The sequence below is a fragment of the Corvus moneduloides genome, chromosome 7, assembly GCF_009650955.1.
Source record: "Corvus moneduloides isolate bCorMon1 chromosome 7, bCorMon1.pri, whole genome shotgun sequence".
NCBI lineage: Eukaryota > Metazoa > Chordata > Aves > Passeriformes > Corvidae > Corvus > Corvus moneduloides.
In genome coordinates this window covers 20,836,489-20,850,044 of record NC_045482.1, presented here as the reverse complement: position 1 = coordinate 20,850,044, position 13,556 = coordinate 20,836,489, and the positions used below count along the sequence as shown (strand labels likewise).

At 36.6% G+C, this 13,556-nt stretch overlaps 2 protein-coding genes across 6 annotated transcripts in view; both read right to left on the bottom strand.

Moving 5' to 3' along the window:
* The window catches only part of TTC21B (tetratricopeptide repeat domain 21B), a 37,045-nt gene extending 36,824 nt beyond the window's left edge, over nt 1–221 (bottom strand). For 2 of the 4 annotated variants that reach the window (XM_032114642.1, XM_032114640.1), the window contains exon 1: nt 109–220. In XM_032114642.1, coding sequence (XP_031970533.1) covers nt 109–189 — 81 coding nt within the window. In that variant the 5' untranslated portion in view covers nt 190–220. Of the gene's footprint in view, nt 1–108 lie in introns of all 4 variants that reach the window. The other 2 variants (XM_032114639.1, XM_032114641.1) reach the window with 2 other exon arrangements.
* A 1,821-nt stretch (nt 222–2,042) lies between these two features.
* Nucleotides 2,043–13,556, bottom strand: part of LOC116446565 (sodium channel protein type 1 subunit alpha) — a 93,187-nt gene continuing 81,673 nt past the window's right edge. For both annotated transcript variants that reach the window (XM_032114629.1, XM_032114630.1), the window contains 5 exons: nt 8,682–8,735; nt 8,091–8,228; nt 6,303–6,407; nt 5,678–5,948; nt 2,043–5,297 (listed from right to left, as the gene is read on the bottom strand). In XM_032114629.1, coding sequence (XP_031970520.1) covers nt 4,129–5,297; nt 5,678–5,948; nt 6,303–6,407; nt 8,091–8,228; nt 8,682–8,735 — 1,737 coding nt within the window. In that variant the 3' untranslated portion in view covers nt 2,043–4,128. The remainder of the gene's footprint in view (nt 5,298–5,677; nt 5,949–6,302; nt 6,408–8,090; nt 8,229–8,681; nt 8,736–13,556) is intronic.

Sequence of the window (13,556 nt, the reverse complement as noted above, 5' to 3'; positions counted from 1 at the left end):
GGCCCGGCCGCACTCCTGCCCGGCTCCCCCGGCCCCTCCTGCGGCTCGCCGGCCGCCCCCATCCCTCCCTCCCTCCCTCGGCCGGGGCGGGACGGCGGTGGCGCCCACCTGCTGCACCTCAGCGTCCATCGTTGCTACCCGACGCGACTGCGGGGGGGCTCCGGAAGGGTGAGGACAGCCTCCTGCCATTGGCTTGGACGGGAAGGAGGCGGGAGAGACACGGGAAGAAAAACTCTTGGAAGGCGGCGGGGCGGACACGACAGCGCGGGGCGATCCCGAGGGAGCGGCGGGACGGCTCCCAGCGCCTTGGCGCCCCCTGCCGGCGGGTGGGCAGCTGTGCCTCGGGAACGCTCACAGCCGGAATGCCGAATGGAAGCTTTGGGAATGTGTTTATTTCCTTGCTTTTCTTGGCTGAACATACGAATAAGTGGCCCACATTTCATAATGTAACCGAGTACTTCAAGTTATGTGACACTTCTCTTAGAAATACAATAGCAATAGGGTCAAATCAGATAGAGAAACTTCGTCTTTTTCCCCTCCTTTCTTTCCTCCTGCAGAATCAGATTTGCAAAGACTAGTAAAATTCAGGTTTTCCTCTGGAGGTGAAAGCATCCTCAGCCATCATTTCGAGACAGCAGAAACAAAGGATGCTAAAGAGCGTTCCTTTGGGGTGGGTGTGCAGACCGTCCAGCAGGAAAGCCACCAGTAATGCCACCAAGTCCAAGGAGCAGAACCCATCCTGCACGGAGTTTGTAGGAGCAGCTGTTTGGCTCTTCTAGCAGAGAGCGCTCAGAGTGACCTTTCCTAGCAAGTCCATTACACATAGCATTCCTGTGTCACACACTTCTCATCCCCAGCATCAGGAAGGTGCCAAAGAAGCACTATGCAATAAGCATAGTTGGCTTTCCTTGTTGGCCAAGACAATCCTCTGAATGTCCTGCTATGTTTAAGTTATGCTTGACTTGTTCTGAAGCAACATTTAGGCTTCTTTAAAACCTATAAGAGGTATGAGAAAAAAGTATTTTTTTAATGTACTTTTTAAGGTAACTTTTAAGACATATTTTTCCACATATTAATCTGAAAATACTTATCAGTTCATTTCAATACTGAGGCATTTTTTATCAAAGTTTTCGATTCTTTTTTTCGTAATATATTTCAGAACAATTTTACAAAGAAAAATTTCCCTCCCTTGAAAGATTTTTGATGAATTTCAGGGAAAATGCTATGAAATTTTGTTTCTGCATTAGCCACTGAAGCAAGTGTAAAGACTACAATTGGTCATAAACTGGTTTCTTACTAAGTTCAGTATTCACCTCTGAGTGTTTTCATTGTAAGTTGTAGGGGAATGCAATATAGAAATTATGTAAACATATAAAATTAGTATTTTCAGAAATTCACTGAAGCAATTGATAAAGAATAAGGAACAGGCCCACTTTCCAGATGCATTTGTGTTTTTCCATATCAGTATTCACAAATGATTGCTTCTAGGAACGTGATGCTGCCAGAGAGAGTCTTAAAATTCCTGAGGAAAAGACAGATGATTTATTCATTCCAACACCATTTCGCCTTTTTCAGAAATGTGCTCAAATGTGAGATGCTCTGTAGCCTGTTTGTGAACAGCACCCAGCAAGAATAAACTGGTTCTCAATCCAAGCTGCGGAATGTCATGGATCTAGTACTATTTTCAGCCCTCGTTTTGTCTTTATAAACTCTTGAATGCCCACTTCTCTTTTCTGTAACTGCTCTGAGCCTCCTGGGACACACTCAGGACAGCTCTAGTATTCAATGGCTGTGCACCCCACTGAATGGAGCTGCTGCATGAAGTCACTCAGGGCAGAACTACTGATACATGCAGAAGCATCATGCTCACTGTCTAACACACATTAAAAAAGAAATTCCTAATTAGTGACTAACAAGCAAGCCCCAAGGATTTTCTTACATGGAAGAACAGCATAGCTGGCTGTTTTCAGTATCCTCTCATTCTGTGGCTTAGAAGCATACCTTTTTTATAGTAATGTCAGATAATAAACACAAAAGGAAAGTACAATAAAAAATGTAATCTTTATTATTTTGACGCATTAATAATGTTCTTTAGCATCAGTTAGGGTAATAGCATTTTCCTGCATGCAGTTCACTAATACAGATTTAGTCAATAATTTTAATAAAAGTAATCTATATTTAATTTTCCTGTGTAAGAAACATAAAATGTCCTGATGTGTTGGATTATACAATTTTGCTACTTTCTCTTTGTGAAAAAATACTGTGAACCCTAGATAACATTTAGAACTGTTCTAGTGCAGCATGAATGTAAAAAAAATCAGTGAATAAATATGAGAAAAGATTCAGGATTCTGTGAAAGAAAGATTGTGTCTGAAAACTCATGATGCAGGCACTGCTTAGACATTCAATTTGAACTTTAGATCATTTCCCAACTGCAAAAAAACCCTTAGCTTTTTAGAAGCAAATTATGAACTTATTTTGCAGAAATTATTGATATGTTGGCAAATACTGTAAAAAATAAGAACCTACAGGTATCCATTCACTTAGTTATATCTTGTTCTCTGGAGTTCTTGTGTGAAAAGATATGGACAGAAAGTAACAAAAACGGTGTGACATCAACCTGAAGATAAAATTCAGTTCTTGTTTTATGTACATAATGCTGAAAAATAAAATAAAATGATTTTTACAGTATTTATATTTGCTTATAAAATCCTAACATTATTTTCAACAGGTCTAGTAGTTTTCAACATGTCTGTACAGTTTGGATATACACTATATGCTTTTTTTTCACTGAAAATTCAGAAATGTAAAACAAGCTCCTAAATAGCTGCAAAATATTGCTTAATGGTATGGAGGAATGAGGTCTTTTTGAGTAGTTTATTTCATTTAGCTCTGATGTATGGCTTCCCATGTTTAAGAATCCTGGTCTGTCAAAGGAATAGCAGCATAGGCAATAGAAACATGCATTGATTGCATCCAAACTATCTATAACGGTAGATAATACGTAATTTTACGTGTTGAACGCTTGCGCACTACACTTATTGTGGTACATATTTGATGCAATAAATGTGCTAAAGTCATTATCTGTTTGCTCAAACATGCACCACTGGTTAAAAATTATTTACATATCAGAGGGCTTTTCATTAACGTGTACAACATCAACCTTACTGAGAGCTGAAGATGGCTAAACAATACTGCAGGATAAAGCAGAACAACTTTATAGAGGGCTCTTTTTGATCAATTTGGAGGGCTGAGGCAGATTCATTTAGTATTCGTACACAGAAAGACATTTGACAAAGACAAAATCTGTGACTCCAGACCTAGGAAGAAGTTTGCACCTTCTGAAACTTAATGGTCTGTGCAAAAAGTAAACCATATTTACTATTCTTGTGAGTTGTAGAGGACTTTACAGGCATACTAAGACTTGTTTGAACATGATACAACATGAATACTTTAATTAAGCACCTCAAAATCTGTTATTCCTTTCCAGAAACACTGTACTAAAAAAACCTGTTGTTCTTTGTGACTTAATGTTATTTTCATGCATGATCTATAAGTGCAGCATGCCTTCATGCAAATAATTTCTGTGTGTATATTAGTTGTATAATAGAACACCTGGCCCTTGTACCTGTAAAGGTGTACTTAATTCCCTTCCCCAACAGAAGCCCCGTTTACAAAAATAGTCACATATAAGAAACAACATATGAATAAAAACAAGATGAATCCACCAACACAGATTTTGTAAAAATATGAAGTATGTGGCAGTTGAAATGCAAACAGTGGATACAATTACCATATTGTTTTATGCTAAGCACACAAATACTTGGTTTCGCATCTCTTTAACTGGTCCCTACAGTCTGTGTAGCCATTTTTTTCTCTCCTCTTCAGCAGTGTCAGCTGGTAGTGAGAACAGTAACCTCCTGTCAAGGTTGTTTCTTCTTATCACAGTCACAGTCGCTGACAAGGCGTCACTGTCTTTTAATAGGCACTGACCTTTAATGTACAGTATATTTGTAAAAATTGTCAGTTTGGCATAGACCTCCTTCAGGAGTCCTGTTGACACAAACACGTGATCCTTACAGGCTATGAACTACTTTGCACATATATGATTTTTCTTGCTATTTGCTCTTATTTTTGACCATCTTTCTCTTCCTTTTCGTGCTTTTCTTTGACTGGCCTCATTACACGATCATAAGAAGGTGGACAAACTGCTGTTGATGCGGTTATATCTGTTTTCTCTGTAAATGAGTTTTCGTTTAACTTGTCAATAAGGATTTCATCTTTCATACCCTGACCAGCCCCACCTTCAGTTTTATTTTTGTTATAGATAAAGGAAGCTTGTTTTACTGTTCGTTTTAAAAGGTGACGTCTGTAAGCACGCTGAATGATGACAGCAGATACTTCCTCTTGTTTTCGTTTCAATGTGGTTGTAATTGGTTCATAGGAAGCTTTAGAAGGATTGGATGCCATAAACCGATCTTCCATCTGTATTCTGAGGGCGTCCATCTCCCCACTTTCCCCCAATACACGCTTTGTGAAAGCAAACAAGATGTCAAGGCAGTGAATTCTGTCACCGCTCACCATGGGCAGATCCATTGCAATAAGCTGGACTTTGTTTGGTTTGGGTAGATGAAGAGGAGGCTCAAGTGCTGCTGCAAAATCAGACAATTTCTCAAATTCCATGAATTGTGTTGCATCAGGATCAAACTTCTCCCAGACTTCATAGAACATCTCAAAGTCGTCCTCGCTCAAGGGTTCAGCGCTTTCTTCAGTAGCAACACCAAAGTTCTCCAAAATCACAGCGATGTACATGTTCACCACTACCAGAAAGGATATGATAATGTAGCTGACAAAGAAGAAAATCCCAACAGAAGGGTTGCCACAGTCACCTTTCACAGAACTCCCTGGATGAGCCTTGTTAGGGTCACAATCCGGCTCCCCACTGTTAAGGATAGGGGCAAGCAAACCATCCCAGCCCGCAGACGTGGTGATCTGAAACAGGCAGATCATGCTGTTGCCAAACGTTTCAAAGTTGAACATGTCATCAATCCCAGCTTCCCTCTTGACATAGGCAAAGTTGGACATGCCAAATATGGCATAGATGAACATGACCAGGAAGAGCAGCAGCCCAATGTTGAACAAAGCAGGAAGAGACATCATCAGAGCAAAAAGCAGAGTGCGGATTCCCTTAGCGCCCTTAATGAGGCGCAGGATTCGACCGATTCTGGCAAGTCGGATGACTCTGAATAGTGTGGGGGATACGAAGTACTTCTCAATCATCTCAGCTAAGAACATACCTAAAAAAGAAAAAAAAGAAAAGAAGAAAACCAAGGTACGTTACCACTTAATCTCCATATCGCAATAGAAATTTAGAAATGTATTTTTAAAATCAGCGGTTTTACGTAGCAATTAAAGATATTCTGTAGATTCCACTTGCTTAATTTCTGTTTTAGCAGTTGTACTTAATATTTGCAGGTGCAATATATGTTGGATGATCATAATAGTTTTAATGGTTGGTTTAGCTAAATAACGTAAAAATAAAACAAGTAAAAATGTAAAGTTGAATGAGTTGGCTGTAAATCTTGCAATTGGTAAAGCTCACCATATAGCTCTATTCAAGTAAAAGTTCACCTCATATTCATTTTACCTTCTTTTTGGTTTAATTAACAAGACTTACCTACTATTGAGAGAATGACAACCACAAAATCAAAAATGTTCCAGCCTATAGTGAAGTAGTAATGGCGAAGTGAAATTAATTTCAGGACACATTCTCCAGTGAAAAGGACAATGAACACGAGGTTTATCCAGTATAAAATATTTTCCATTTCTTTGCTCTGGTCATCAGTTTCTACCATCATGGTTACCATGTTAAGACAAATAAGAATCATGATGCTGATGTCAAATACTTGCTGTGTCACAAAATCAAAGACCATGCCTTGGAATTTATTCTGAGGAAGAAAGAAAAAAGAAACATCCAATACAAACTGTAACTTTTTTTTTTTCCTGTTAGAAGAAAGTAGAAAAACACATGCAGTAAGGCTTATGAGACTTCAATAAAATTGCAACTAGTGGTCTTAAGTGGAGTACTCAAATACAACAACTTAGTTCAGCCTCCTGTGTTGCATATTCATACATACAGTTGCAAGTTGAAAATAATTTTTTTGTTTTGTTTTTATTTTCCATTTCTGCTGACTAATGCACTAGTTACTGATAATTTTCATTTGGGTATATTTCTGCTCTCTCTGTATCAATAAAAACTCTTTGTAAATAGCTATTTGTCTGATGTGTATAAATAATTTTACCCCTGGTCTTGGTATAGGTTTTTGTGGTTTTTTGGATCCCAGCTTTTTCATTGCATTGTAGTATTTCTTCTGCTCTTCTGTCATAAATATGTCTTGACCTCCAAAGTAAAAACATGAAACCAAAACTGGTTATAATCACATTTATATGCAGTGCTGAGAAAACTCTTTGAGAAATATGACTGAATGATTCAAAAATCAAGATGACTAAACTGGGAAAAATCTCTTAGCTATCAAATGCAGCTGTCTACAATCTAAAACTGTCTACAATCTAAGCATTTAGTCTGGAAGTCTGGACATCCAGTACTGCATCTCTCAAAAAAAAAAAAAAAAAACCAAAAAAAACAATGCAACAGTTTTCTACAGTTATTTTCATGGAATTCCAAGAAAAAATCATTTTCAGTACCTATTTTCTTTTATAGGAAGAGATACTGTAAATAGTACGTGAGATAAACTCAGATAGTCTGGGCTGCTCAATACCGTCACTTTTGAACTGTGATTTTAGTGAAACAAGGGAAAGAGACAAAGTCAGGTTTTCAGTAGAGGAATGTGCTTTAGGTATCTCTAGTTTTGCAGTCACATTAGCATTGGGACCCAAAGTCTTCAAGGTTCTTGAGAAGATGGATTATCAGACTTTGGAGAAACTTAGCTGAAGATTGAAGCACCCTATTAACAGCAAAATGCTCTCTTTTAAATCTTTTATTTTGATTAGCATCCATGTTCAATGAAGGTCTGTTTAGCAGAAGCATGAACCTGCCTTTGAAGTCTGGCAGTGAAGACAAAGGAGGAATTATGGGTCTCTCATAGTAACCTAACCAAAATCCATAGTAACCTTCTTTAAGAGACAGCTTGAATGAAAACCCATGATACTTCCCATACCTCTTGTAGAAATTTTTTTCCTTGATAAGAGATGCTTGCAGATATCTAATTCCAGGAATGCCAGTGCACACACAGGACTGGATGCAGACCTTTGTGGATGAGTGTGTGGGAAGCTTGAAGATGTGGGAATGCATGGACCATAAGATGGACAGGCTCCTTAACCATATACCTCTAGGTTTCTACCATGTACAGCTTCCAAAAATCTTGCTTAGTATTTCTCATTATTAACATAAACCCAAAGAAAGTGATGCAGCCCAGCAAAGTAAAAGTAGACTAGTAACTCATAGCTGCTTTGGTCCTTGAGCTTTCATTGCTTTATCTATTTGCAGAAAATAATTTTAAAGGCAAGCATCTCATAGTTAGACCATCTATACCAGTGAGATTATCTACATCTGCACTGTGAAACAATAGAAAAAGGTCCTGAAATAGTTACAAACCACTCCTGCTCTGTATATTTTCAGATTGTTCAGTGCCACAAAGTAGAACTTGAATACTTGTGATCATTAAAACAGCATCTGTAGTTGTGTGATGAAATAATTCTTTGTTTCACGACCAGCTAGCTATTTTTTGTGTGCTCATAGAATAACTACAAATCAAGAAGAAAAATACCCCAAGAAATTATGATTTCTTTAATGTAGGGACCTAATTGAGGGGTTGGATCATGCAAGAAGACCTCATAAAGTTTAGTCATGAAAAAGCAGATGACTTGAGGAGACAACAGAAGGATCTGTCCCGCTCACTAAATGAAAAATCTTATGACTTTAATGAATACTGCAGGTATGATTTTATGTCCTAGTATACTGCAGCTTTTTCAATTTTGAACAAGCTATGGGTGTACTTTCCATATATCATGCACCTGCAAAAATGCAATATTTTAGAATATCTTTAGAAGGGAAATGAAACAATACTTATCTTCTTTTTTTGCTGATTGAAGTTGTCAATAATGACACCAATGAACAAATTCAGGGTGAAAAAAGACCCAAAAATTATAAAGATGACAAAATACAAGTACATGTACAAGTTGTCTTCATACTTGGGTTGCTGTAATACCTAAGGAAAAAAAAAAGTGAAATATCATTCCTGAGACTTGATGTGAAAATTTCAGCTGAACAAGTGGCAACCTTGTGCAAAATGTCCCCAATATTTTGTGTTTGGACAATATTCCTATCACTTATATCAATATATTTTGTCTATTCCACCTCTTGCTGATAGTATCTGGCAGTTTGCATTCAGTTTTCCACATTTTGTTACCACAGAACCTCATTCTAATTAATTTAATTGTTTTCATTCTATTGTATGGATATTAATTGCTTATAAGATAAGTAAGTATTAATTGCTTATTAGAACCTCATTCTAATTAATTTGTTTTCATTTTATTGTATGGATATTAATTGCTTATAAGATAAATAAGTATTAATTTCTTATAAGATAAATAAGATAAATACACACTTGTAGATAGAACTCAGGAAAAAAAAGATAATTTAAAATATTTGCAGTACTTACATCTCTTGAGTCAATAGCTGCATACATAATATCCATCCAGCCTTTAAATGTAGCCTGTAAACAGTACACACCTGTTTAAGCATAGAGCCTAAAGACAATTCATTTAATAATTTCCAGCAACCCAGTACAGCACCAGGAATAATTACTAGCGTTAGATTTCTGAAGAATTTTGTCTCTTGGCTTTCTATTCAGCTGCTCATCGGACATACTGCTGTGTATCCCATTACTTTGTCTTGATATGAACATTTTAAGCTGTATGATTAACTTATTTTTAATTTCTAATTACCAAAAACTGTAGAAGGCATTTTAGTTCATCAAATCTTGTCAACTGCAAAAGCTATGTACAGCTGGGTGTACAGTCTTACGTAAATGAGTTGCCACCAATGAACACTGATACATAGTTCCACCCTCCCAAATAAAAAAGGTGTCAACAAAAGAGAACCAAAAATTTTATAATCTCAAAAAAGGTGTTTTCCTATCAATCAGAATCTACTTTGAAAGATTTTACCTGGTTTAATAATTCTATGTTCAGATTAAATATATTGTATTGTGCTTTACAGAGCCTAGATCTCTCAGATACATCCTGACCTAAAGTAGCAGGAAGTGGTTTGTGTGCATTGAATACTTATATGCCTCATAAATGACAGCATTTAGTGAAATTTTGTAACTATTTCCTCTGCCCAAAATCTGTAAATTTTTATATTTGACAGTTAGGTGTAGATTGCTTCATCAGAATGTTCGCAACATAAAGTAATTTTCTCTGTTGTGGCAATTAGTTCTCTTTTAACTAGGCAACATCTCCAAGTAGAAATCAATTGGTTTTTAATCCAGTTGTACCCAAAAATAAAGCAAAAAAAGGAAATAGCTCTCTGTTCTTTAATCCTCATTAAAATTTTGCAAAACAAGGCTGCAGATCATTGGTTCCTCCATTTTCATTGCCACCAGTTGCAGAATAGAATCAGGAATGGAACACTCTTCATCTGTGTTTTTTGCTGTATGACCATCATCTTGAGGTTTCATTTCTAGTGAAAGTTTCAAAAAACCTTTTTTTTATGCAGGACACAGAGCAGTTTGGCATCATCCTGATGTGAACTTAAAATGAGAAGAAATTATTTTCTTAAAGGAAAGGTCCCTTACACTTTTGAAACAGTGGAATACTGAAAAGAGCATGATTATCCTTAGATGCAAATCCAATGTGCAGCAACTTTGACATCTTGGGGTCAACACAGAATATATGAAGCTCAGGCAACTAACAGTACAATGGTGAAATCAAACTGTAGTATCAGAGGACCAGTAAATCCAGAATAAATCTGAAGCAAGTAGATGTCTCAGCTGAAGAATTTAAAGTCCTCGTGGAATACTTGGACTGCAGGGGATTAGGAGAAGTAGATAAGCTTTACTCTATGTAAATTACTAATATATGTTGAATTTGTCCTCAAAGGCTTTTAATGGTGAACACTCCACAACCTTTTAAAAAATATTTATTCTGGCACTTGTTTTTATTATTTCCTAATATTTACATCCTTCTGTTGCCATTTAAGACTCACTTGTCACAGCCATTACGTATCTGGAGAGCTGCAGCAATCACCTTCAGGCAGCATCTTTTACTTTTTGCAAACTGATTGTTGTTGTCTTTCTTCTTTAGGTAGTGATCACTGTTCCTTCAATCTTTCCATGTAAATCTTGTTTTCCAGAACTCTGATCCCTCTCACTGTTTTCCTCTGGGCTCTCTTACACTAGTTCTTCTCTTGAAATGGCAGCCAAAACAGGACTCAGTATTTCATCTAACAAGGTCTAAATAGGGCAAGATGATTACTTCATGTCTTAGAGTGCTACTGTTGTTTCTGTGTTGGTACACTGCTTGCATTTTTTGGAATGTCATAACTTGAAATCAGCACTTCAGTCTGAAACACCATGTGAAAATAATGAGCATACTTTTACTTCAGAAAGATGATGAAAATGATGGAGTGGCATTTGTGCAAAGTGTGTGCTGTTGCCTCAGATTCAAACCCACGGTGATATTTCCATATCATCCTCCAGGCAAAACGGAATTATTATTGGGATTTTTGCAAATTTATTGGTGTAGCCTAGACTAAGAGTCAATGAAAAAAAAATAGACTAATTTTGAAATATTGAGCTTCACCATCGTCACTGCACTATAAACAGACAGTACCCTTCCAACCAGTGATAGAAAATAGAGCTGAAGGACTGAGCTGTATTAATATTATTGTAGTTGTTGCTGTTGTTAAAAAGGAAACTTGAAAACAGTATGGGGGTGGAAAAATAGAAATATAACATATTGCTATCTTGTATTATCCACAATGAGTTTCATAAAACTCTAAGATATTACAATTTTTGAAGAAATTAGGAGAGTCAAGGCATCGCATTCAATGAAAGCATTATTTCTACTGTAGATGCATAGACCTGCTTATATTTATCTGCAATGTGTTCTCTTTAACAGAAATAAGGTATCATTTGTGTATTTGTGTATACTGAATAGAAAATAACACAGAAAATTACCAAGAGATCAAATTATTAGTTTCTGTTTAGCATATTACCATATAAAATATATTCTATATTCTCAGTGACTCTAAATCAGGAGTAATTAATTGATTTTAAAGATTACAGCAGTATAACTGAAGTCAGCATCTGTTCCAAATGTTTTTTCCCCCAAGGAAATTTCAATGACACATATTCAGATGCAGATTCAAATGTAGTTAGAAAAAACAACAGAGCAAAAATCACCCATCTCCTTTACTATTGGTAAAAATACATAGATTTTTTTCCCCCCTGATAAATAATTTCTCATGAAGTCATGCTGGAGTTTCACCACTCAATTTCTTTACCAGAAATAATCACCATGAAGATTCACAATCTCTTTTGGACATACAATAGCATCTTGCTTTTAAAATACTAGCCTGCTTGAACTTTGAAAGTATCCTAAACTTCTAGCCTTAGAATTCAGATTCTGATTTTTTTACCATACACTTCAAGAGATGTATTTTCTTACTGATATTCATAACAACAGTATAGTATAATATTGTGCTTTGAGACCCACTGGGGTCACACTTCGTCCTGGCAAGCAGGGTATACCCTTACTAGCAGGGTAAAAGCAGGCCTTTGGGAGATTTACTTACCAAGGAATCCAAATACTAGGTTCAAGTTAAAAGGCATAAGGCCATAAAATTATCAGGGCAGATGCCACATCTCTTTGTGTACACCAGCCTCTTCCTCTTCACCCATTGGTGCATGACAATTGTGAAAGGAATTTCTCCAGCAGATCTGTCTCTGCTTTGATGCTTCTCTTTAGAGACAGAGAAATACTCAAGCAAGTTCAGACCAAGAAATGAAAAAAGAATCTTGAAGATCCACATAAACCAACATGATCTACGCTGTATTATAGAAGAAAAAAAATTCTCATGGAAGAAATGTGTGCTTATATGACTGATGGCATGAATAAATATACTCCAAATTATATAAGAATTCTGGAAAACACTCTGATCAACAAAGTCTATAGAACTTGGTTTTATCAATGACATGTATTGTTAGGCTGTATTTTTGGGCAGAAATAATTATAACATTGCTATAATACTGAAGATTTTCCACACAAACCCCTCCCATGAAAGAAGAAAACCCAAGAAATGTCAACCAAAAATTAGGTAATGTTCTTTTCTTAGGCCCCTCATTCAGGAAAGTCATCCACCATCACTGCCAAGCAAACTCAAGAAAGAGCTTGTTAGAGAGTTCCTTTTGCTCAAAAAGTTACTATCACACATTTCTATAATTTGAGCCTAGAATACTTCTTTCTGAAATTATCCCTTTGCTTTGGAGCATTTCTCTGTGAAATATATGTTTCTTTTCCATATCACTCTTAAAAATAGAAGGATTTTCTGTGATGAAGAGACCCATATACTGCTAAAAACATTAAAAAAAAAGTTGTTCACAGGATTCTTTTATGTCTTTCCCAGAATAATAAGGTCCTCAATGCCTTGGGTTGAAATTCTTTTGGCTTGTTTTCATTTCAATTTTTTGTCATGAAAATGGTACTAACTGCCATTAGCATTCACTCCAAATAGTGATACAGATAGTAAGGACTTACTTTATGGTTCTTGTAACCCAGAAAAGCTGATGGGATTTACAACATACTTTGACTGACTCAAAGGGCATGAGCCAGAGGGCAGAATGGAGAATGGAAATAATGGGGAATAAGAGGAAGCTTTCTGTATTTATTTTCTAGCCTCCTGGCCTTGTATCAGTAATTCATGCACTGATACTCTTCACAGAGATTGTTATTAGAAAAATGGCATTGACCTCCCTGGGGTTATTTTCTCAGGTCCAGCACTAATAAAAGTCTGTGCCTGAGGTTGTTAAGGTGGAGAACCAAATGACTTCAGTAAAAAGGCCATTAATGATCACATTAGGCTAACAGAAAGAATATCCACATGATTTTCTAATCATATTTTTCAGGCTCAATATATACTTTTAGGCCAAATACTAAACTTTCAATACATTTATCCTTGTTTCTGACACAGTAATGTATACCTCTAGTTAGTACCTTAGCATTTAGTCATCTTTCTATTGCTGCAAGCTGTTTAGGAAGGGTAGGAAAATCTAGGGCTATGACATACCTATTCATGTCTCATGTTTGTTTTGGACATGATGGCTTTGGAGTCTTGTGCTAGAGTTTGATCAAAAGTACTTTATATATCAAATAGAAAATCACATTATCAGTGGGGTTTTTTTGATTGAGAAAGCAATGTAAGAATCTCAAACAGTGGTGAATTGTGGCCTTGTTTTCTTGAAGGTGAAAAAACAGATTCTACACATTTTAATGCATTAACTGAAAATCAAGCTGATATTCTTTCTTGGTCCTAG